Below are 24,951 nucleotides of genomic sequence, written 5' to 3' on the forward strand. Positions count from 1 at the left end.
GGCTCGCAAACAGTGGGAAAATATCTGATATTATTGGATATAAGCTTAGCTTTATTTTTAATTTCAAACGAATATTTTGGAATTTTGGTTTGAGCCTTTTTTAAATGACCACGCTCACAAATTTTGAGTCCTAACAAAAAATAATACAAAAAAATGCAAGTTTTTTTAAAAAGTCATTCGAAATAAAAGCCAAAATATGGAATATGGAAATATTATACCCCTCGTAAAATGAACATATTCGTTGCCCAGTTCATTAACATCCAAAGCTGGTTTTTGGCATTATGATAACATTTTCTTAATTCATTTTGTGGAAAGTTTTCTCGTTGTTAATTACTTAAAACAATATTTTCAATGCCGATTTCAATCATTCCATTTTCAACGATTATTCATTGTTCAATCGATGTCATATCTAGTTTGTATGCACTAACTTTCCTGTCAAAATAATTCCATTTCGTACATCACTAGTTAATATTCCTTGAAAAGAGACGACAGTCGGAGACAAAAAATTTTAATTTCTTTACTTTTTATACTACCAAAAGACTAATGTTCGTAATTCGCCTTAAAAGTGCCTCTTCGGGCAATTACTTTTATTTGCAACATCGTTTTATGGCCAAGAAGTCTATTTGGGATGCCAATCCCTTTGGTTTCCAACGATTGGGCTCCAAACAGAAGGATGATACTACGGGCCAACTGAAGGAGCAGCAGCAGCCGAATCCGGAAGCCTTGAAGCAAGAATCGGAAGCGCAGGTGAGTTTTTTTCATTATAACTTGGTATATTTTTAATAAAGTTGATCCATAACCCGAATTACACGTTTGAAAAAATTGTGGAGTTGTATAGAAGAACACATGTACATACATACGTACTGTATGGAACAAGCAAATTCTTGTTCTGAAATTGCCAGAAAAACCGCATGCTGCTAAAATTGGGTGTTTCAGGTGGCTCTGAACATTTAAAAAAAGGTTTGGAGTTGAGGGCTTTTTGGAAAATCAGCATAGGTCTTTGACCACTATAGATTTGGTGGGAAAATGACTAAGTTGGCAACACTGATTGGGGGTGGGAACTAGAATTAATTCTAGAGTTTTAAAGAAAAAGGGAACATTTGTATTGACAAGAGTTAACCCTTAATATTATTTAATCAGTTGGTGCCTAATATGCATTTCATAGAGTACAATAATAGTACAATTTAAAGCGTGGGGGTTTTGGGTGCCAGCCCACCTTTAGTGTGACCTTACGGCAGGCAAGCTGAAAACACCGTTGCGTGGGGTTAGCGGGTGGTTTTTTTTCCCACAGCCCGTTGAAAATGCGCGCGGGCCTTTCAGTTGCCGCGCAGCTGCTAGCCGAGAAACCCACGAAAAGAACACTTCACTTCCAGGAAAAGGAAAGGCAATTTTTTTCTGTGTGTGTCTGTGTTTTTCTCAGTGCGAGAGGGATTTTCTAGCAAGGCGAAAGTGTTTTTCTTCTATCGCAGCCGTACGTAATCGCATTGCCATGTCGCTCTATCGCATTTCCGCACGCAAATTGACCGAGGCACAGGTGAGTTTCCACTACTATTCTATTGTATTTCCGCTCAGTGTATTTCCAGTGACTCCTGGGATTTAGCACTTACACCTTTCCTTTCCCGTTTCGAATAACTGTAAAGTGTGTCGCTTCTGTTGTTACTATCTTCTTCCTCTTCCTCCTCTCTTATCCTCTACTCCTACTCCGCCTCCTTCCCGCTCTTCTTCTTCCACGCACGTCACGCTGGTATAAAAAAAAGAAGAATTTCCAGCCATGTGCTTGCGATTAAGAAACTTTATTCGCTTCATTGTTGTTGGCAAATGATAAGTGCCCCCCTTTGCGGGTGTGTGTGTGTCGTCTATGTGTTTTGTTCTAATACATTACATAATCGCCAAATGAAATTCGCCCATTGCTTTTTTGGCAACATCGAAATTGCTCTAAAAATAAAACTCTGTTTTTTCGGGTTTAACGAACTCTTCTCTTTGGCCCGCCCAATTTCTGTTGGGTTCTTTCATTTTTTAAGGGAAATTTCCACAAGTCCGGCTTAAATTTTTTTTTTGGCCTTACCTTACCTTATTCTTGTAAATTTACAACAACAACAACAAATGCCACGGCGCAGAGCGAAATTAAGAAAAAAGAGAGTAAGAGAGTGTGGCAAGAGAGGAGAAAGAAATACAGAGACTCTTTTCCCCCTCTCTTTTGTTCCGTTTTCCCATGCGTGTCACGTTATTGTTGTTTTTGTTGTTGCCAAAAAAGAAAGACAAAAAATACCATCTCGTTCTTGCAAAAGAGAAGTGTCCGCCGAATGACCTTAAAGGAGAAGGAGGAGCAGCCCGCCCACTCACCAAACACCACCCACCACCCACCGCCCACCGGCAACGATGCACTTTGCATGTGTGTGGATTGCATAATGTCAAACAAAAAAAAATCGAAAAGTTTGAATCCGCGATTTGATAATTGGAAAATCAATATCACACGCACACAGTCGGCTGGCACACATACACACGAAGAAAAAGGGCTCGCAGGACGAGCCTCCTTTTGATTTTTTTCGGGGGTGTTTTTCCTTGACCTGCGTTGGGTAATGTTTATACCGGAAAAAATTAGGGTCATTTTGAGAAATGTTAAAAAAAAATAGAAAATATTATAATATATAATTCTAAGTCAGATTGCCATTAAAATAATTCGACTTTCATCAATTAGAGGGAAAAGTATACACATTTTTTTATAAAAGAAAATAAAACTTATTTCTCACCGTGTAGCTTTGCCAAATGTTATGCACACTCTCCAATTCTTGTTCTTCTTGTTCTGCTGACGCTGGCAGAGTGCCAAAAAAAACGCTTTGACGTCGGCAGAGGCGATTTATTTAACTTTTGTTTTTGCCATTTACTTGTTTTGTCTATAAATAATGGCTGTAAATGTTAAGCCACTTAAGGCTTTTGGCTAAAAAGCTTAATTTGTTTTTTGTCCACTTTCCATTTAATATTCAAGCAGGTTTGGTTTTTTATAATTTAAGGCAACTAAAAGGTCCCCCACTTTTTGCTCAGTGTCTTGGCCAAAAACAAAATAATAAACTGTTGTTTTATTTGCGTTTGACGTAGCTTGTCGAAATGGCAACACGCGAAATGTTTTATCGCCTCTCCGCTAATACGTCACAAATCGTCACGATTCTTACGTAACGCCCACGGCCCTTTTTTCCCCCAAAACAAACTAAGAGAGAGTGTATAGAAAGTAAAGAGAGTGTAGAGATAGAGAGGGCAAAATAAAAAAACAGAAGAAAAATCGAAAAAGTAAACAGATGATCAGCGATTGCATAAGAGCAAATGCATAATTTATACTCTGTATATGTACACATCATTTTTTGTATATTAAGTTTTACGGCCGCAGCGGATTGTATTTTTTTGATTAGGGAATCTAAATCGGGACTTTATGACCAGTGGGCAAAGCTCAAGTGGACCTTTTCCACCTGGATGAATGGGATTACCAATCCAGAATTCTAGTTATGCGCGAGATAACGCCGCCCAACGGGCGTCATGGAAAGTTTGGGGTCTCGAGATATATACGAGATAAAGAACGGGGGCCCCAAATCTTCGCATCGATGAGGTATTTTGCTAAAAAAGTTCCATATATAAATAGATAAAACTCTATAGAGAGAGAGAGTACTCAAGCTTTATCGTTAGTACAATAAATAATTAACAGAACCCATCATATATTACCATTTCGTATCAATAAACCTATGCTTTTTGTTATCAGCACAGGGTTTTTCTCACCAATAAAATGTTTATTAGGCAGACGTTCATACTTACTTTTTACATGCTAAGTTAAATAATCAACGGATTGCAATAAACCTATTGATTTTACAATATGTTTTAATCTAAGGGTTATGCAATGGAAGTGGCTCTATAAAAGTGTCACCTTGGCGGGACAATGCATTGTTGAAATGCATTTAAATACCTTGCAAACATATTAATATTATAATAATATACTGTCCCCAATTGAGGAAATATCAGCATAACTTATAATTGTACTTTTTGGGGGTGGTTCCATCCGAAAAAGCCCCGCCCCTGTCTCTGTAAAAGCCCCCTTTTATGAACCCCCCTCCATTTCGGCCTGATAAGCGTGACAAATTTGCTGCTGGGCACATGATCGGTAGACGTCGCCATATCGCTGATAAAGCGGACACGCAAAGCCCCCCAACCAACTGGGAAAATGAGGTGTTAACTCAATCAGTATTTTATTTTTATTTTCTTGTGATAAAAACACGGCCAAATATTTGTGTTTATATTTAGGCGATTTCGCAATGCGCAAATGAGCAGGATTCCACATGCAAATTTGTTGTCTGGTAACAAATAAACAACGGTTTCAAGGCGGTCTTAAAAGATAATAATGTATCTGAATGATTGATGGACTGGGAAAAAGTTTCAACAAGGCTATATGTTTGAAATAAGAACTTTTTCCTATTTCCCATCCCTGATATTATATGCCATAATCACCATTTATTATCAGTGTTCTTAGTCAATTTCTTTAAATATATTAAAAAAGTGAGTAACCCATTTCGTTTATCCATTTTTTAAACTTTTTTCCCCTTTCATTTCTTGAATACACTGAGATTACTAAAAATATTTTGGAAACTTTTCAAGAACCGGAATTTAGCCAAAGTAATATGTAAATTAGTCTCTGCTTACGACGCATGCCTGCAGTTCTCGTAAGAGCCCCATTATGATCTTTGCTTAGTCAGAATTTTTACAGCTTTTAAATGACTGACTGAGGGGCAAACATCCGACCCGGCAACAACAGACGTCTGAAGTTTGTTCAACTGATCCGATCCAAACCGAACCGATTTTAGTTAAGTTGAGTTGAGTTGAGTTGAGTTAAGTTGAGTGGCGGGATTACGTCAGGCGGTACTTTCAATGCGATGCGATTGTGTGATGTCTGTTTACTTTCGGAGACACAATAAAAACTATAGAGAATGGCAAACGTAATTAAGACGATTAACTCGGACTGCAATTATTAGACGACTGACAAGCGGTCTCTAATAGCAGAAATCATCAAACCGAATTGAAAACGTCACGCGAGGCAAGGAGAACCCAAGGTTCTAAAATCCAAAGCCCGCAACCCCTTAAAAAAAAAAAACACCATTACCATCCCAATCCCCATCCCATTACAGTGAGATCAAACAGTTTTCGTAATGATCATTCAAATGCAATGTGGAACTACAGTGATCGTTCGGAAATGGGCTTTCTAGTTTCTAGTTGCATGGAGTTAATTGCGAATTTATATGGTTCATATGCCTTATACAATAGGAAAATTACACTAATTAACTTATTCAATTGGGTTCGGTGTTCTATATATTATTAGGAGATTACTCCTAAAAAATTATTATACCATACTGAGGATTTCCCTATTTTTAAATATTTCTTTCCTTAAAAGGTAATCTTTCGTAAGATAGTATATTTTGAGGTCTTAAGTAAAGTTTTCTTCTTGAGGAAGCCTAACTGTAGTCTGGGTGTGAGAACACTTGATTCCAGCTCCATCGTTACGGGGTCATCGGCGGCTCACCTCGATGACAACTCTGCTCTGTTCTCGAGGCTTTCCCGGATTTTTCAAGGTTTTCCGTTTTTGCACTCTAATGAAGTATACTAACATATAGTTCTGTATATTACATAATTACTAAATCGTTCGATCGTTTTGGGGCGGCGAAAGGAAGTCTGCTGGCGCCGTCAAAACACGCGACTCCGATTCCGAATCGCTTCCTTGATGACAACGCAACCTACGACTAAGACTAAGACTACGACTGCGACTACGACTACGACTGCGACTACGACTAGTTAGACATGCGATAATTGCCGGCGCGTGAGACCTTGAATTTCATTTGGATTACTTGCCATTCGGCTTATCAGCAGATGAACGCACGCCTCTGCGCCAGATAATGAGCCCTCATATTGTATACAAATGTATTCTCGCCCAACTTGAGACCCATTTCAAGTACCCCCCTCCAAAAAAAAATATAAAATAATGAAGCATTAGTGATAAGATAGCAAAAGTAGTGTGGTATATGGGTGTATTGTGGTGCGTGGTAATTGGTATTCCATTTTATTAGTGTTATGCAAGCCTTTCTCCACCAATCGAGCCACAAACCGCACACCTGACAGCTCAATTAGCATTTTCTTCGGTGGATATATGGTCGTTTTTATTGCGCCTTGCGCTGCATCAGCTACAAAACGACGTTTTTCGCGATCTCTTGGGTTTCCGATTTCACAATGCACTGGAAAAAATATATCAAGCTAAAAAACTAATATTATTTCAAATTCCGAATGAATAACATATGTTTAATTGAAGAGATGTTAGGTTTAAAATTATCATGTAATTCTTTAAGGAACTATTTCATATTATCATAATATCTTAATTAATCCAATATAAAAGTATTTCCAACTGTTTACTTCCAAGTTACACATTTTAGATGTCTTATCTGACTGCAGAGTCTAGCAGATTAGATAAGAGATTTTATAGAAATACATATACTTTTCTTCCAGTGCCTCTTTAGTGGCAACTTTTGCGGTTGACAACCAGCGTTATTTCCCCCTATATCATCCTGTTTTCGGTACTCTACTCGGCTATTATCGGGTAATTAATATACATGCACCTCAAAAGCTGGTCAAAATGCTTTTATCAATGAATTTGGGGGCTTTATGTTGAAGAGAAACCGGTCGCTTTGGTACGCAAATCATGCAATTCAATTTTGCAGGCGGCGCCACAAGTTCACTTGGTTAATTGAATTTGTTGACCCTCTGGCCGCGCAACCAGAAAAAATAAAACAAAAAATATGGGGGTTGTTTCTGTGGGGGGAAAATACGGGGGCCACTACGGCTGTCAATCAGAAATAAAATCGCACTTTGCGCCTGCCGAGCGGAATCGGAATTGAAATTGGACTCTCGGGCTCAAAACGCGGCTCGGAATTCCATTTCCATTTCGTTTCGATTTACGAATGCCAACGCGTGGCATAAGATCACCAGGGGCGTTCTGGGAAGGGGGTTCAATATTTTAATTTCTTTCAATCTATTTTGGTAAACAAAATATTTTTGAGTTTTTAAACTAATTACGGGGGATCAAAATAATAATATAACATACGTATATGGTTTAATACAAAATAACTGAGGAAAATATTTCGATATGATCTATAGTATGATACAATTTTCAACCGAAGAGCCAACATACCTACGCCCCAAGGCGAATATCCTCTCAGATGAGTTTTTTTTTTGGTTCTGTCTTTTTGATTTGGGCTTTCGACTCGTGTCGATGTGGGAGACTTGGTAACGCCCGAAAAAGTAAAAAAATTGCGATTGATTCAATACTTTAATTTCTTCAATGTATTTTGGTAAACAAAATATTTTTGTGGGATTTCAAGAATAATTACAAGGGGGATCAAAATAATATTAAACACATATGGTATAATACAAAATACCTAAGGAAAATATTTCGATATGATCTATAAAAACTTAAAGTATGATACAATTTTCAACTGAAGTGCCCCCATACCTACGCCTCTCAGATGATTTTTTTTGGTTCTGTCTTTTTGATTTGGGCTTTCGACTCGTGCCGATCTCCCACTTGGTAACGCCCCAAAAAGTAAAAAAAAAATTGCCATTGATTCAGGTGTTGTGGGCGGTTCAGTGAACCGCCAATTAAGTTGAATTGCTTTAAATGCCCGCCACTGTTGGTGCCTCAAAGTTCGTCGTTCGTTGACGCACCACCCAGCTGAGTCATGGGAATAATGTTGGAGTGCTGACATAACGACCGAGTGCAGCTCTATCAGCCTTATCAGCTGAGCTCAGACTGTCACAGACGGCGGATTACGAACCCCCATACTTAGTGCACATGCATTTCGCCTTGTACTTGAAGCGCCGCTCAATGACGGCCAAAACGACCGATTGCAATCGATAACAGTGGCCGGAAGTGCTCGTAGTTGTCGGGCTTTTGCGAATTAGTGGGATTGCCTGTGCACTATGTGGGGCTAGCAACCGGATTTCTATACAATTCCTATGATTTTGAATTATTAAAAAAAATATCCGAGTAGTATGTTTGTTGAAATCCAATATGGCTATCATTTTATATACATTGTTTGCTATCATAAACCAAATACATGCCTAAACTGGTTTTTGATGAACTAAATGTAAAGTCCCCAGAAGAAAGGGACTTCCAAGAATCCCCCCACTGACTCACTGTCTTTTCATGAGATATATCCCCAATAAAAGCCCCGAACTGAACTTGATTTCCACATTGATCTCTTCCAGAAACTGCCAAATGTGGGCTCCTACGTTCGCATGATCTCCGCCGATGGCAAGAGCCTGCGCGACGTGCTGACCGCCAAGGTGCCCCAGGAGCAGGAGCGCGTGAAGAACTTCCGCAAGCAGCATGGTGCCACCAAGATGGGCGAGACCACCATCGACATGATGTACGGCGGCATGCGCGGCATCAGGGCCCTGGTCACCGAGACATCGGTGCTGGATGCGGATGAGGGTATCCGCTTCCGTGGCCTCTCCATTCCCGAGTGCCAAAAGGTTCTGCCAGCCGCCGATGGCGGCACTGAGCCCCTGCCCGAGGGTCTCTTTTGGTTGCTGCTCACCGGCGAGGTGCCCACCAAGTCCCAGGTCCAGCAGCTGTCCCGCGAGTGGGCCGAGCGTGCTGCCTTGCCCCAGCACGTGGTCACCATGTTGAACAACATGCCGACCACCCTGCACCCAATGTCGCAGTTCGCCGCCGCCGTCACCGCCCTGAACCACGACAGCAAGTTCGCCAAGGCCTATTCGGATGGTGTGCACAAGAGCAAGTACTGGGAGTACGTCTATGAGGACAGCATGGATCTGATTGCCAAGCTGCCCGTGGTGGCTGCCACCATCTATTGCAATACCTATCGCGGCGGCAAGGGCTCCCGGTCGATTGACTCCAGTCTGGATTGGTCGGCCAACTTTGTGAAGATGCTGGGCTACGACAATGCCCCCTTCACCGAGCTGATGCGTCTCTATTTGACCATCCACAGCGATCACGAGGGTGGCAACGTGTCCGCCCACACTGTTCACTTGGTGGGCTCGGCCCTCAGCGATCCCTACCTGTCCTTCGCCGCCGGCCTGAACGGTCTGGCTGGTCCCCTGCACGGCCTGGCCAACCAGGAGGTGCTCGTGTGGCTGCGCAAGCTGCAGAAGGAGGCCGGCAACAACCCCTCGGAGGAGCAGCTGAAGGAGTACATCTGGAAGACCCTCAAGTCCGGACAGGTGAGGGTTTCTCCCTAGGCTATAAGCATACAAGTAGATTTCGTTATAGAGATGGGAAGATGCCAATTTTAAAGATTCTGCTTTCCACTTTATGCAATGCATATATGGAATACAGAAATGCTTATTATAAAAGACCAGAAAACATTCAAAACAAAAATAATGGCCATCCAGATATATTATATTTTTGCCTACATATGTTTTCCCCTTAAGCATTTCTATAGGCATGATTAATTTCGTATTTTTGGATACGCCTTGGGACAGTTTTTTTTTTGCTTTTTCCAAAATATATAGCCAAAGATGTTAATCAACCTATTTTGAAACGTTTTTCAGGTGGTTCCCGGCTACGGACATGCCGTGCTCCGCAAGACCGATCCCCGCTACACCTGCCAGCGCGAGTTCGCCCTGAAGCACCTGCCCGAGGACGAGACCTTCCAGCTGGTGTCCAAGATCTACAAGGTGGTGCCACCAATCCTGACCGAGACCGGCAAGGTGAAGAACCCCTGGCCCAATGTAGATGCCCATTCCGGTGTGCTGCTGCAGTACTACGGCATGAAGGAGATGAACTACTACACGGTGCTCTTCGGCGTGTCCCGTGCCCTCGGCGTGCTGGCCTCCCTTGTCTGGGATCGTGCCCTCGGCCTGCCCATCGAGCGCCCCAAGTCGTTCTCCACCGATCTGCTGGTCAAGATGGTCCAGAAGTAAGCAGCTGGAGCAGGAGAAGCAGGAGGAGCAGGAGGAGCGGGAGGAGCTGGAGTTGATCCTTTTATAGCCAGAGGGAGATGGACGCGGACGACGGATGCAGAAGCTGTAGATTGTAATTGACGAGGGACGAGGAACGAGGGAGAGATTCGATTGGATTGTACTGGATCGGATCGGGATTTGGATATCGATATGACGACGCTGATATTGAGAGAGAGTTGGATATGTGTAGTTGAGGAGAACAGCAACCAAATACGAACCAATAGGAAAAACCAGAAGAAAACTGCAACACACTGCAACAACCGCAAAACAATAAGTTGGAAATAAGGCAGAAACTTATTTTTAGTAGTAAAATAATTAACGAAGAGAAAACCAACAAGCAAACACTTAATTAATTGTATAAGCTATATATATACATACACGATTGACTATATATATAGGGACGGACAGGCAGAGAGAGAGAATGTTTGCGCCTATTGTTTATGTTCAGCATTTCCCCACCCTCAAACGCCCAAACAAAAAAACCCATCCTCCCAATCTTCCAATCTCCCACGATTCCCCCACTATATATTTAGTTTGTTATGTTTTCATCCTAGCCGATCGACTAACCACGACCTTACTGCTTTAACAACCCCCAAAACGCCCGACCCACCAGCACCACCCCGCCTGAAAACCTAAAAAAATTACTAACTTGATAACATTTTACTTTTAATTTAACTATAATTTATTATGCAAACAAGATACAAACGAGAGAAATACAATACAAAAACAAGTGTAAAGAAACCAACAAAAACATTTAAAAAAAAAACTCAATAAAAAAACAGAACAATAATAATATTATGCATAGAGAGTAGTTATTGCCAACTCCACCAGTGGAATCCGCAAAAGCGTTCGTTCATTGCCGTGCAAGTGTATTCGAGAAAGCAAACCCACAATAAATCTTAGCAAACTTGAATCGAAGATCGTGTGTCCATTTTCCCCCCAGTGAGTTCCCAGCGAAAGTGAAAGGGTGCGGAAAGTCGGTGACGAATGCCGATTCGATTCGATTCGATTGTCACTGCCAGTGTGACCAAAGTTGCAAGTGCTGCATGGGCTAGTCACATGTCATTTCAGTAGGTGACGAATTTTAACATGCAAATATTTTCACTAGCTGAAATATCTCAGATTATGGGGCTTAAAGATCACTTGCCCCCAGAAGATTTTCGAAATAACTGCAAATGTGCAAATTTATTATTAAAACAAGCAAATATACTCGGAATGAAATAAATTTAAAATTTCTCCTACAAAATGTATCGGAAAGCTTTTCATTTTCGGGGGAAACTTGGTTGCCCTTTTTTAATTTGGTTAAACATGCACATATTGGTTAACTACATACTGAGGCACTAAAAATGGTGATCGATTGTCACTGCCAGTGTGACCAAAGTTGCAAGTGCTGCATGGACTAGTCACATGTCATTTCAGTAGGTGACGAATTTTAACATGCAAATATTTTCACTAGCTGAAATATCTCAGATTATGGGGCTTAAAGATCACTTGCCCCCCGAAGATTTTCGAAATAACTGCAATTGTGCAAATTTATTATTAAAACAAGCAAATATACTCGGAATGAAATAAATTTAAAATTTCTCCTACAAAATGTCTCGGAAAGCTTTTCATTTTCGGGGGGAAACTTGGTTGCCCTTTTTTAATTTGGTTAAACATGCACATATTGGTTAACTACATACTGAGGCAATAAAAATGGTGACTACATGGATAAACTTAACGCGACATAAAATAACAAGATATGATGATACAAATAAATAAATAAAATAGTTTGCATGGGCGATTATCGCCGGTTCCTTGGGTCCACGAACTCCTCCTCCGGCATAGGCGGCAATCCCACCGTATATGTTTCATTGCTGCCATTAAGAGGGTCACCATTTGGGCACCGAACACAGGGCCCCAGGAAGCGGAGCACCCGACTGCCCAAGTTATTCCTTTTGCTCCTGACGTGGACATGGGACTGCGCCATCGAGTGGACCAGCAGATGTGCCTGGCTATCGTTGATGCTCTGGCTTTGGCTTGTGTTCACGGTCTGATTCGGATTCTGGCTGATCTCGATGATGCGGTTGTTGCGCTTGTCGAAGTAGTAGATGCCGCCGGGTTGACCCCACTGCCTGGCGGGTTGCCGCTGCTCCTCCTCGTGGCCCTCCACCTCTATGGCCGAGTCGTTGCTGCTGGGCTGACTGGTCTCCGAGTTGTTGGGCGCCGGAGCTCTTCTGACCAGGGCCCTGGACGCGGAGTTACCGGGAGCATCGCCTTTAATGGAGGAAAAATGGTTAAAAACAAATATATTATAAAATGATATGGAAAATGTTCAACTGCAATATATATAAAGCTGATCCTTACCGGTTCCGCTGCCATCGGCTTCAGTGCTGACACTGCTGAAGTCCAAGGATTGCGGGCGGATGGCTTTTTTGCTCTGGCCTGGATTCTGGGCGATTCGAACCGGTGCCGCCACACTGAGCAGGGCTAGCTCGATAGATCCATCGCTGCTGTTGAAGGTGAGGTTGCCGAGCGGCAGGGGCGTTTTCAGGGCGTTGCCCGAGGCGCAGATGGTGGCCATGGCCAGCAAGGGTTCCGTTTGGGTGACCTTGGCAATGCCCGCCGGCGGCCAGGAGTTCAGTGACCTCAGCGAGTGGCTCTGGTGGCGCCTCAGCTTTTGCTGGCAATCGCTAAGCTCGGTGCGCAGGATCTCGAAATTGCGCTTCATCTGGATGTTCTCAGCCATCTTCTTGTCCAGGCTGAGCTGGATGTGCTCGTTGTATGCCTGCAGGTGTTTCTTCTCGTGCTGCAGGCGCTCCCTGTCCTGCTGCAGGCTCTCGATCTCCGCCAGCAAGCGCTCGTAGCTGCAGCTGGAGTTGCAATTGGAATTGGAGTGCGAATGTGTGGGGGAGCTGTCCATCTTAAAGTGGCCATCGTGGTCTCCGTCTCGCCGCGAATTGGGCGTCAGGTATTCGGGCATGGAGCTGTGCCGCTGGAAGCCGGAATCGGACGCACTGCGTCGCTTCTGGTCCTGGGCCTGCATCTCCGCTATGTACTGGGCCACCTTGCTGGTCACGTGCTTGAAGCGGCGCCTCGTGTAGGCCGAGTGGATGTCCTGGTAGGACACCGCCTTGCTGCCGCGCTTGCTGCCCAAAGGAGCCTTCTCGTCACCCAGTTGGTCTGTTAAGAAAGGGAGTATGTGGCATTATAGGTTTATAATATCTTGGAATTGGGAATATTGACTACTTTGTTTGATCTTTAAGCCCCGCCAAACAGCCCCCTATAACAAATTTCTTTAATGAACAAGTAAGCAACAATATATGTTGAACTTAGAAATTTAAAGAATTTATTTAAAATCAAGACTATTCTTTGTTTGTTGCATACTTTTACAAGATATGTAAATGTGATTTAAAGCCCCTAGTGATTTGTATGGCGCCCCTATAATAAATTTCTCTTATGACATGAGGCACTTTATTTTTTTCCGTGTAGGCTTGCATACTTAGAATAGAGCCTAGAGTGGACCACTTTTGGGACACCTTACCGTCATCGACGTCGACATCATCCTCCTGGTCGCGACCTGCGGGATCGCTGACACACGTTTTGGCGCTCTTGTTGGCCACATCCGCGTCCCCATCCCCATCCACATCCGCATCCGCGTGGCAGATCTCCAAAAATGGCGACGCATTCCGCTGAAAGGCGGCCGGCTGATGGTGCTCCGAAAAGTAGCTCCTCCTGGCGGACTGACCACTCGGATTGTTCAAGTGGTCGAACAGCTCGTCCGCCGGAAAACTCTCGTCCTGCAAACTCATTCTAGGACACACGAAGCGCGAAAATAAACAGAAAAAAGGAAATACAAGTAATACAAGTAATACAAGGTACATATCACAAAGCGCCAATGACAATTCTGAATTGGAGCGGGAAAGGCACCGTTACTTTCCCGCCTATTGGAATCAGCGCGCTGTATTTCCCACCATCTGGTATATTTTCAGTATATATCGGCATTCGTCGCTGCCAGCCCTGGTTGGCACTAGGCGACATATCGATACTATCGTGAGAGGTTACCCAGCTCTAGACGTTACATCATGTGCATTTTAGACTAAAAATTTAATAATATTAACTAAATTTTTGGGAAATTGCCGCATTGCTTGGCGCCGGAAATGTACGGTTGTTGGAAGTTCGATTCACGCTATCCACGCATTTCCACGTCCATTTCCATTTGAAAACGCAGCAGCTGAGAGCGGGGCAGCGCACGAACAAGATTAACCGGAGGCGAGGAAAATAAATACAAATATAAAACAAATACAAATATGAGCGAGAGTAGCAACAATCAGGTTAGTTGATAGAGCGAGAGGGCAGGTGGATGATGATGTTCAAGTTTATCAATTCGACTCACGCACACCAATGCAAGTTGTCAAAAAAGAAGAAAACATTAGAATTTATTACTTTTCGCCTGTATTTGTTGCAGCGCAATTGGACCACGTGTGTGTGTGTGTGTGTGTGCAATTTGCGTTGCGGTATTTTCCTTTTCGCCATAAACAGTGCACACTCGATAAGGTGAACGCAAGAAAATTGCAAATATTAATACGAGTGCCTTAAAAATACAAGCAAATTGAGATGTTATGATTTATTTTTTAGCCTTAAGGCTCATTGTTAAATGTGGTTTTCAGTAATATTGGCTGCCCTTTAAGTACCCACAAGTTCACTCTTACCAGTGCGCACTGTATTTTTTCATTAGTATATTTTTTTATTTTCCCTTCGTTTCGCCTTTGGTGTCATAATTTGTTCATTTATTTTCATTTCAGTTTTGTGACGTTGATTTTTGAGCAAAGACCCCAAAATATATAACACACAAGAAAGAAAGATATTTGAGTTTTGAGTTTTTTCTGGCGGAGGAGGAGCGTGTGTCTAAAACCGAATCCCTAGACTGCATACCTTTTGTTTTGTATCGCAATTCTCTTCTTCCCCCAAAAAAAAAAACGAACCAATAAACCATAAACCAAACGTAAAACCAACCGAATCTTGAACCGGATCCCGAAATGGCGGCCTACCTGAACCGCACCATCTCGCTGGTTACCGGGCAAACGGGCCCCGCCGCCGACGACGACCGCCACTCCTCGTCGACGGACACGGTGGACAAATCCTCGCCCGGATCCACCCTGTCCCGGCTCAACTCGTCCCTGCAACCGTCGGGCTCCTCGACGGCCGCCAACTTGCTACCCGAATCGCGGCTCTATCAATCCAACGACAAATCGCCGCTCCAGATCTTCGTGCGCGCGAAGAAGAAGATCAACGACATCTACGGGGAGATCGAGGAGTACGTCCATGAGACGACCACGTTCATCAACGGTGAGTTGGCCGGGGAATACCCCAGAAAGCCCACTACTCTGATTCTTATGTTAGGTAACCCTTTAAAAAACCATTGGAAATCTGCATAGGTTCCAGTAAAAAAGAATTAGTTAAAAATATCTTGAGATAAAAAACTTCCTTAAGAGATCTCCAGGGTTGAACTTCAATCAGTTCATTTAACCTCTATTCTTCATTATTCGATTCAGTGTTCCGTTTCGTATAGAAACCTTTGCTAAAAACCCAAGACAAGACTAGGAAACCCTTCATATAAAGGTAAAAACTTCCCTGTTACAACATCAGGATTAGACTTCAGTCACTTAGTGTACTTTACCTCTATAGGATAGTAAGAGAAGTGGCGAACATAGTTATCAACACAACATAACACCTTTGGTTAAATACCTTCTAATGACCCGATTTGACTCCCTTTTCCAGCCTTGCATGCGGAGGCTGAGATCGTGGACAAGGCGGAGCGGGAGCTGTTCGAGAGCTATGTGTACAAGGTGGCCGCCATTCGCGAGGTCCTGCAGCGGGATCACATGAAGGTGGCCTTTTTCGGGCGCACCTCCAACGGCAAGAGCTCGGTGATCAACGCCATGCTGCGCGAGAAGATCCTGCCCAGCGGCATTGGGCACACCACCAACTGCTTCTGCCAAGTGGAGGGCAGCAATGGCGGCGAGGCGTACCTGATGAAGGAGGGATCCGATGAGAAGCTCAATGTGGTGGTAAGTGGTGGCATCGTTGCCCGAGAAAGAATGCGAATATCGTTGGCTTCATTATCCCCTTTTAAACTTTAACCGAACAGAACATCAAACAACTGGCGAACGCTCTGTGCCAGGAGAAGCTCTGCGAGAGCAGCCTGGTGCGCATCTTTTGGCCCAGGGAACGCTGCAGCCTGCTGCGCGACGATGTCGTGTTTGTGGACTCGCCTGGCGTGGATGTGTCCGCCAATCTGGACGACTGGATCGACAACCATTGCCTCAACGCCGACGTCTTTGTGCTGGTCCTGAATGCTGAGTCAACGATGACGCGCGCGGAGAAGCAGTTCTTTCACACCGTCTCCCAGAAGCTAAGCAAGCCGAACATCTTCATCCTCAACAATCGCTGGGATGCCTCGGCCAACGAGCCCGAGTGCCAGGAATCGGTACGAACGTCTAGGAAGCCCCATAGTTAGTCCATAGAGTCTCTTCCAGACCCTGCATTTCCATTAGCATGGTAAACGAATCGTTGCCATCACCAATCACCAACGATTCGTTTCCCATCTCATTAGTCTCTCTTGGACCCTTTTTGTATGCCTGTTGTCTCTCTATGTTGATGTGTGTCTTTTGTTTTTGTTTACCACCCAACCAATCAATCAAACAACCAACCAACTATCCAATGTATTCAACGCCAGGAACTGGCCAAGGTAATGAATGAGCTAGACCCAGTAAAACGAACCGCTTGCTTGGCCCCGAAAAACCCGATCCACTCTGCTTCCGTTTCCAAACGCGCTTCGGCTATGGCCGATGGAAATCCTTGTCTACTTGTTGTCTTCCTTTTGCCGATCCTTGAAAACTCATTATCTGCACTTTCTAATAAGTCTCGCCATTGACAGGTTAAGTCCCAGCACACGGAGCGCTGCATCGATTTCCTCACCAAAGAGCTGAAGGTTAGCAACGAGAAGGAGGCCGCCGAGAGGGTGTTCTTCGTCTCTGCCCGTGAAACGCTGCAGGCGCGCATTGAGGAGGCCAAGGGCAATCCACCGCATATGGGTGCCATTGCCGAGGGATTCCAGATGCGATACTTTGAGTTCCAGGACTTTGAGCGCAAGTTCGAGGAGTGCATCTCGCAGAGTGCCGTGAAAACTAAGTTCCAGCAGCACAGTTCGCGGGGAAAGAGCGTCTCGGGAGACATGAAGTCAATGCTGGACAACATCTACGAGCGGATCACCATATTCCGTAATCTGAAGCAGGACCAAAAGAATATGCTCACCGAACGCATCCAGGGCACCGAGACGCAAATGATGCAGGTCACCAGGGAAATGAAAATGAAGATCCACAACATGGTCGAGGAGGTGGAGGAGAAGGTATCGAAGGCCCTCAACGAGGAGATCTGGCGCCTGGGCGTTCTCATTGACGAGTTCAACATGCCCTTCCATCCGGAGCGTCTGGTTCTCAATATCTACAAGAAGGAGCTCAACGCGCATGTGGAGAGCGGCCTGGGCAGCAATCTGCGTGCCCGCCTCTCCATGGCGCTGGCCATGAATGTGGAGTCTGCCCAGACGGAGATGACCGACCGTATGCACGCCCTGGTGCCGAACGAACAGCTCCTGGCCACCAGCACCAAAATGGTGGTGCGCACACAGCCCTTCGAGATGCTGTACTCGCTGAACTGTCAGAACCTCTGCGCCGACTTTCAGGAGGATCTGGAGTTTAAGTTCAGCTGGGGCATTGCGGCAATGATCCAGCGGTTCACCGGCAAGGTGCGCGAGCGCAGCAAGAAGGGTCAGCCGGCGCTGGTCAACCGACAGAGCAGTATTGGAGTGAGTGGTTTTTTTGTGGCCACATCCCCATGTGCTTATCTTCACTACATCCCCATATCTTTCCCTTCCACAGCACAGCGTATCGACGCCCGCCACCACGCCCGTGGAGTCCACGCCCGTGTGCCTGTTGCCCGCTCCTGTTGTGGCCGGCATTACGCCCGAACAGCTGTCGCTGATCTCCCGCTTCGCGGTGTCCTCCATTGGATCGCAGGGCACCGTGGGCGGCCTCGTCGTCGCCGGCATCGTAAGTGTATCCCAGCTCCTTAACGTAACGCCTCTTGTGCTCACAAACGCCGCAAGCAGGTGCTATTGAATAGCTATGTGCTGAACACCCATCACTTGCAGATGCTGAAAACGATCGGCTGGCGCGTCCTGGTGGGCGTGGGCGCCCTCTACGGCTGCATCTACCTGTACGAGCGCCTCTCGTGGACCAACTCGGCCAAGGAGCGCACCTTTAAGGGGCAGTATGTGCGCCATGCCACCAAGAAGCTCAAGATGATCGTCGACCTTACCTCGGCCAACTGCAGCCACCAAGTGCAGCAGTGAGTAGTGATCCAATAAGTAGGAGAATCCCACTTAATATGATTCTGTCTTCAACCCAGGGAGCTGTCGAGCACCTTCGCCCGCTTGTGCCGCACCGTTGACACCGCCACCACGGACATGAACGACGAGCTCAAGACACTGGACTCGCAGCTCAACATCCTGGAGGCGAACCAGAAGCAACTGAAGCTGCTCCGCAACAAGGCCAACTACATACAGAACGAGCTGGACATCTTCGAGCATAACTATATATCGCCGCAGTAGGGGGAGGAGTGGAAAGGTGGAGCACACGGGGTGGCGAACACTATCAGGAGCACCAAAGGAAAATCATAGGCAACGAGGAAAAGCAAAACAAGCAAACAATTGACTACGTTTTTGTTGCTCAACTCTCAGTTAGTTTTTTTTCCCCCCACTTTTTTTTTATGTAAATGCATGATTGGGCCAAATGTTTTGGTACAACTTTAGTTGTTGTTGTTGCTGAGCATTATTTTAATTCCTAACTTGCACTGTTGCAGTGTGTGATTATTTGATTTTTTTGTAATTGTTGACCCCCCGCCCCAAGGCATATATAGAGATGTATCTATCCAAACACACTGTGAGCATGGCCGGGTGCCATGGAAAACCAAGTTAAGATGAGTTATATAACAACAAGCACGCCCTGTAAAGCGAATGCCCCCTATTTACCTTACCTTCTAATAGAAAGTCTTGTAATTATACGTATTGTTTTTGAATTGGATGCCAGATGCTAGATGCTAGATGCTAGAATAATGAAACGGCTCGTTTTGGGGCAATGCAAACACGATATAAATAGTTGTTGATGTTGCAAAACAGATGAATGATTCATGAACGAAAACGAAACGAAATAAAAGATATTTATGTAAGGAAATAGTGATTACTCTGGGCTTGGTTATCATATCCCATATCCCAACATAAGTAAAAGTACATCTTGGCTTTGGGATCTGCCTTTCAACGAACGAGAAAGAGATGGATGATAAGGATGTGTATAAAAAAAGGCGGGATTTCTTACCCTTACAAACCCTATCCCCATATCCATTGGACTTCAACGCGCATTTCAAATTGTCTTTTGTTTTAATCGTATCGTTTTGATCGGGATCACACATTTGGTTACTCTTAGTTCTTGCTGTGCCACTTGATTTCTTCAAAGCATTACTAATACAAAATGTACAAAATATATAGTTCGTGTGTTGTTCACAGAAATAAATAAGTTTGGAATACAAAATATGGTGAATTGTGTAAATGCGGCAGCTGCTGCGGCATCCATTACCAGTAAATACAATACTTGGATATAATTCCTAAACAAATCGAATCTATACTTTCTTTTTGGTCTTGCACTTTGACTTGCCGAAAACAAATAACAAAAGGTTCAACTTTGATCTTACTAAATAGATATGTGGTAGGCCATTGCAGGTGTGTGTTCCGAGTTTTCTGGGTGTGGGCAGGTGTTCCAAGTTTCTTGAGTGTTAAGTGTTTGTGTGTGTGTGTGTGTGTAGAAGGCGTTTTGTGGGTGGACAAATGGATCAGTCAGTCGAAGTCGAAGTCGAAGGCTCACCGCTGGTCCACAAGCGTAGATGATTGTTAGCCACGATGCCGAATCAGTGGGCGGATCGTATTGGATCGGTATATGGTGTATATGCATATATATATATATAGTATGTTATATCGTATCACACGCTGGCCGGGGGCACTGATCGTTTTCAGAGGAAGTAGGGCGTGGTGTTCTGCTTGGGTATCACGCGCTCCGCATCCGGCACCGCCAGGAAGATCTTCGTCTGCCTCTGCTGGGCCGTCTCGAAGCTGAGGATCGCCGCCACGTTCCCGCAGCGGTAGCAATAGTTCGGTGCCGACCACACAGTAACCAGTTTGCCCTCGAACATATACTTGATGCCCTCGTTGACCAGCTGATGCGCCCGGCAGATGAGGTCCAGGTTGTTGATCGCCATGAAGTCCTTGGTCACATTGTGGCCGAACAGCCAGCCCGCGCCCCTGGGACTCTGGCCCCAGTACTCCATGTCCTCGGGATCGGACCACACCAGGTCGCAAAAGGCACCCTTGTATGGTATCTCCCCGTTCCGCTCGATCGTCCGTATCTGGTCCAGGGTGATGATCTCGGGACTCAGGCCGCCGTGCACGCACAGCACCTCCTCGTCGATGATCTGCAGGAAAGGATATGGATTATTGAGGCCATACAGCAATAACATAGTGACAAAGCTAATCCTACAGCGGCAATGGTGAGCAGATCGAAGACCTTGCAGCAGTACTTCCAGCCATTGGCATTCCCATACTTGCTGAAGCACTCGTCGAAGAATCCGTACACCTTGGTGATCTGCCGCGTCTCGTGGTTGCCCCGCAGCAGGGTGATCCGACTGGGGTAGCGGGCCTTCAGGGTCAGCAGTCGGGTGAAGGTCTCCAGCGAGTAGTAGCCCCGGTCGACGAAGTCGCCCATGAATATGTAGTTGGTATCGGGCACCTGGCCGCCCGTGCGGAACAGCTGCTCCAGGTCGTAGAACTGGAGATGGGATGGGATGGCAAAGGTTATCAGTGGGACTGGTTACCAGGGAGCACTGATCACCCATTTACCTGGCCATGGATGTCGCCGCAAACGGTGACGGGCGTGCTCACGGGCAGAATGTTAGTCTCCTCCAGCAGGATGTCGCACACCATCTCGCAGAGCTTCTTCAGCTCGTTCTCCGGCAGGTACTTGCACTCCCTCACGTTCTCTATCCACTTGTCCAGATCCATGTTGCCTCTTTCTTGGTGTTCCTGCTTGGGGGTTGGGGATGTGAAGCATGTACCAAAATATCAAAATAAAATATTTTTTGAATACTTTATATCGCGATATATACCCGATATATATCGCTTTCAGTAACGTGTGACAGAAGACGTAAGTGTCACCAACGTAGTGTCACGTAAGAGCCACGTAAGTGTCAGTAAAAGAGGGTGACAAAAAACGTTAGTTAGGGATGTGGAAAATATATCAAGGTACCAATACATCAATATTTTTGAATCGTGATATTTTGAATCTTTTTAAAATCAATAAAAAGGAATTTCGGTGATGAAATATACAGTTAATAAATGTAAACTATACATTTCAGTACCGAAGTTTTTTTTTGTGTGACCTTTTCTGACCTTTTTTCGCAAAATACTGATTTTTTTGTGCGAAAAAACAAGGATTGGAATTTTTACAAAAATACAGTTTTTAGCCGTTTTTCAGCCGTAACTTGGTCAAAACGAGGCGTAGGGCTGAAAGACCGACTGTTTTGAGCAGCTAACGATCTAGGCTTACGATCCACATACCTTTTCGGGAAAATTATTTTTTGATCAATTTTCTCATTTTTTGTTTTTTTGCGAAAAATGGGAAAAATAAAAAATTTCTAGGTTTAAATGCCAGTCGATTGGAATTTTATTTACGAGCTCAACGAGGTATGGCATTCCTTATTCGGACTAGTGGTTGCGTTATGCCAGCCAAAATAGTGATTTTTTATGGCTGAAAATGAGGGTTCGGATTTTAGTCAAAAAAGACACAATTTTTTGCAATTTTTCCACCGTAGTTTGACCAAATCAAGGCGTACAGTTAAGAGACCTACCGTTCTGAGTAGCTGACAACCTACGCTAACAACCCCTATCACTTTCCGGGAAATTAATTTTTTCACCGATTTTTTCATTTTTTGTAAGGGGTTACATCATCTATTTTTGCGAAAAATTAGAAAAATAAAAAAATTCTAGGCTTAAATGCCAGTCGATTGGAATTTTAAATTCGAGCTCAACGAGGTATTACATTCCTCATTCGGACTAGTGGTTGCATAATGCCAGGCAAAAGACTGATTTTTTACGGCTGAAAATGAGCGTTCGGATTTTAGTCAAAAAATACGGGATTTCAGCACTCACATGCTTGCCTGTCATGCAGCATCGCGTGTCAGAAATATATAAAACTATACATTTCAGAACCAAAGTTCCATTGTTAGTAATTTAAGGGGTTATGTCGCATACGTGTTCAAAAGTTTTAAGCTTAAATATTAAAATTCCTTTTGTTTTTTTTCCCAATATAAAAATATTAGCCAAAAAATTAATTAAACTGAAAAACTATTAAAAATACTTGATACATTGGAATTTATCGGGTGATTAATGTTTTACCCAATATATTAATCGCAAGCCAACATCTATGTTTTTCCATCTCTACTCCTGAAATCGAAGAGGAAGAGAATTATCTGTTTTAATATTAAATATTATATATGATGCTAACATTGATATTTTAAGATCATCGGTGACATTGATATTTTAATTGTACTTTTTTATACCATTGAAATATAATATGCTAATAAAACTTTCAATTTTAAAGCAAAATAATGTATTTCTACATATCTAACATATAGAAGTATTTGTTTTTAAAATATGATCCCATATATATATGGAGGGAGGGGTATTAAAATAGTGTGTCGATAGGTGATCTAAAACACAAATGTTTATATCGGAATCAGTGTGACTGCATCGGATCTAAATAACATACCAAACTATTATCGATTAATCAGTCGGGTCAATCGGTATTGTGGCCTGGCCTAGCCTGGTGTGTACACACTGAAGAACTAGTTCACCTGTTATTGATAACATATTCAAATTTAAATTTAAATTCAAATTTAAACTTTAGCACTTTGGCGGCACTCTTAAGTTTCTCTATTTTTGTATCTCTTTTTTTTTTTTTGCTTAAGCCAAGGCAAAATTAGTTGCAATTAGCTTTTAGCCGCCGCAAATCATAATTAGGCCGCGCTGAAAGCTTTTTAAATCCATTTATTTTTTAGCTCCACCATTTGTGCATATACTTCTTTTTTCGCTTCTTGAAAATAATCACGCTTTTAAATTTTATTGCCATGGCACGCTACTTGTTAGCCGTTTATTTTGTTTTTCTCCGCTGCTGGTTTTTGTTTTTTTTTTGTGCGGGTAGGGAAGCGAGTGTTAAGGGTTATGAGAAGCGTGCTGGCATGCGTTTTTCGGCACGGGGTGGCGCACATGGGTTAATGGCCCTGGCGCTTGTTTAGAGTCTCATTAGCACGCTGCCATTTGATTGCGTTCCTCATTTTTTTCGGTTTCGCATCTTGAGTTGGCGAAATAAAGGGGCCATAAAAAGGTGACAATCTTTGAATCGAGGGAAATCGTTTTGATATTTCCTTTCGTTTGTATCATTTTAATTTTAAAAATAATAAAAAAAAGTTGTAATGTTTTGAAAAACATCTTTAAATTCTTAGTTCCCTTTAAAAATGCAATGAAATTGCATACTTTTAGTTTTCAGTGTGAAGGAAAATAAATTAGCATTTATATTTCATTTGGTTTAAATCTTTTAATTACTAAAATAATAAAAAAAACTTGTATTGTTTAAAATATCACTTCTATTATTTGTATATTAGATAAATTCATCGTTGCTTAAAACAGTACAATGAAATTGCATGAAACATTGTGTGATATATTATTATATTGTTTTGAAAATCCCTTTTTTATTGTATTTCAAATGGATACTAAGTTGTTTTTAATGGTACAATGAGATTGCATGAAATATTGTGCTATATTTTAGTTTTTAATGTGAAATGCTGAGTTAGGGACTTTCCACTATATAGGGCTCCCTCTCTCTCTGTCTTGCCCCCTTTCTCTCTCTTTTACTCTCTTTACCACTCCAGCGTTTGACAAGATGGCGTGCTCCATCATTAGTGCCGTTACTTTATGCCCTTCCGTTTTGGTATTCAACTTGGCTTGTTCTCTCCGCCGCTTTTTGCGCTCTCTTGGCCATCTTTGGGCCCCCATCCCCTAACCCCTCACATCCCCTAACCCCTCACATCCGCCCATTGTCCTGGCTGTCGCTGTTTGTGTCCGCCTGGCACAATGTTGACAATTAAGTTAAACTTGTTTTCTTACTTCGTTTCGTTACGTTTCGTTTCGCCAATTCCGCTCACTCCCAAAGTCAAAGTCCTGTCGTCTGCGGCTGATGTGGCTGATAATTATGTGCCCCCTGCACGGACGAAGGGGGCAAAGGACAACGGACAGCGGACAACGGACAACGGACAGCCTCTTGGCTTTATCTTTGCAGACACACGGTGCCAAAAAGTCCTGCGCTCCATAATAAATTCTAGCATATTCCATAAAACATCCTTTTGAATTAGGTGATTTACAAAGAAAAAAATGAGGAAGCTTTAACAAATGATTTTAGTATATTCTGTGAACATCCTTTTAAAAAAGAAGACTTACAAAGAAAAAATAATAAATTATTTTAAAGTAAAACACTCAAAAACCTATTGAAACCATTTTTTTTATGGTAAATATTTTGTCAGCACGAATACTGAACTTTAAAAAATATCTTAGTTTTATTTATTTCAAAGGTTGTTGAAAAATTGCTGCATACAACAAATTTTAAGGGTAAAAACTACCAATACGGATAGTTACTTAACTATAAAAAAGTTAATAACTATTTCAAAATGTAATGCATAATTTTTTGTTGCTTTGGAATAGTATCCAATAGTAAAACTACCATATATAGTTAGCTGTGGGTATTTAATTGT

At 43.3% G+C, this 24,951-nt stretch overlaps 4 protein-coding genes across 8 annotated transcripts; 2 read left to right on the forward strand and 2 right to left on the reverse strand.

The window, feature by feature from the left end:
- The first annotated feature begins 1,311 nt into the window (after positions 1-1,311).
- LOC119556044 (probable citrate synthase, mitochondrial) lies at positions 1,312-10,923 on the forward strand. Its single transcript, XM_037867838.1, has 3 exons — positions 1,312-1,534; positions 8,287-9,264; positions 9,595-10,923. The coding sequence occupies exons 1-3, from the start codon at positions 1,490-1,492 to the stop codon at positions 9,964-9,966; spliced, it is 1,395 nt and encodes a 464-aa protein (XP_037723766.1). The 5' UTR covers positions 1,312-1,489; the 3' UTR covers positions 9,967-10,923.
- Positions 10,924-11,523: 600 nt separating this feature from the next.
- Positions 11,524-13,902, reverse strand: LOC119556043 (protein swallow). The gene is made up of 3 exons (XM_037867837.1): positions 13,529-13,902; positions 12,352-13,167; positions 11,524-12,261 (listed from the first exon to the last, which is right to left on the reverse strand). The coding sequence occupies exons 1-3, from the start codon at positions 13,866-13,868 to the stop codon at positions 11,789-11,791; spliced, it is 1,629 nt and encodes a 542-aa protein (XP_037723765.1). The 5' UTR covers positions 13,869-13,902; the 3' UTR covers positions 11,524-11,788.
- A 133-nt stretch (positions 13,903-14,035) lies between these two features.
- LOC119556042 (transmembrane GTPase Marf) lies at positions 14,036-19,277 on the forward strand. 5 transcript variants are annotated; one of them, XM_037867834.1, is made up of 9 exons: positions 14,036-14,318; positions 14,790-15,333; positions 15,766-16,055; positions 16,136-16,474; positions 16,724-16,735; positions 16,925-17,851; positions 17,925-18,095; positions 18,197-18,393; positions 18,454-19,277. In XM_037867834.1, exons 2-9 carry the CDS (start codon positions 15,024-15,026, stop codon positions 18,653-18,655), a joined length of 2,448 nt encoding a protein of 815 aa, XP_037723762.1. In that variant the 5' UTR covers positions 14,036-14,318; positions 14,790-15,023; the 3' UTR covers positions 18,656-19,277. The 5 variants fall into 5 exon arrangements, with proteins under 5 accessions (XP_037723762.1, XP_037723760.1, XP_037723764.1 ...); XM_037867832.1 differs by having other exon boundaries at positions 15,027-15,333; XM_037867836.1 differs by having other exon boundaries at positions 15,249-15,333.
- A 184-nt stretch (positions 19,278-19,461) lies between these two features.
- On the reverse strand, positions 19,462-21,209 carry LOC119556047 (serine/threonine-protein phosphatase 6 catalytic subunit). The gene is made up of 3 exons (XM_037867840.1): positions 20,990-21,209; positions 20,631-20,918; positions 19,462-20,565 (listed from the first exon to the last, which is right to left on the reverse strand). The coding sequence occupies exons 1-3, from the start codon at positions 21,149-21,151 to the stop codon at positions 20,107-20,109; spliced, it is 909 nt and encodes a 302-aa protein (XP_037723768.1). The 5' UTR covers positions 21,152-21,209; the 3' UTR covers positions 19,462-20,106.
- Between the last annotated feature and the right edge of the window lie 3,742 nt (positions 21,210-24,951).

The sequence above is a fragment of the Drosophila subpulchrella genome, chromosome X (assembly GCF_014743375.2).
Source record: "Drosophila subpulchrella strain 33 F10 #4 breed RU33 chromosome X, RU_Dsub_v1.1 Primary Assembly, whole genome shotgun sequence".
Classification (NCBI taxonomy): domain Eukaryota; kingdom Metazoa; phylum Arthropoda; class Insecta; order Diptera; family Drosophilidae; genus Drosophila; species Drosophila subpulchrella.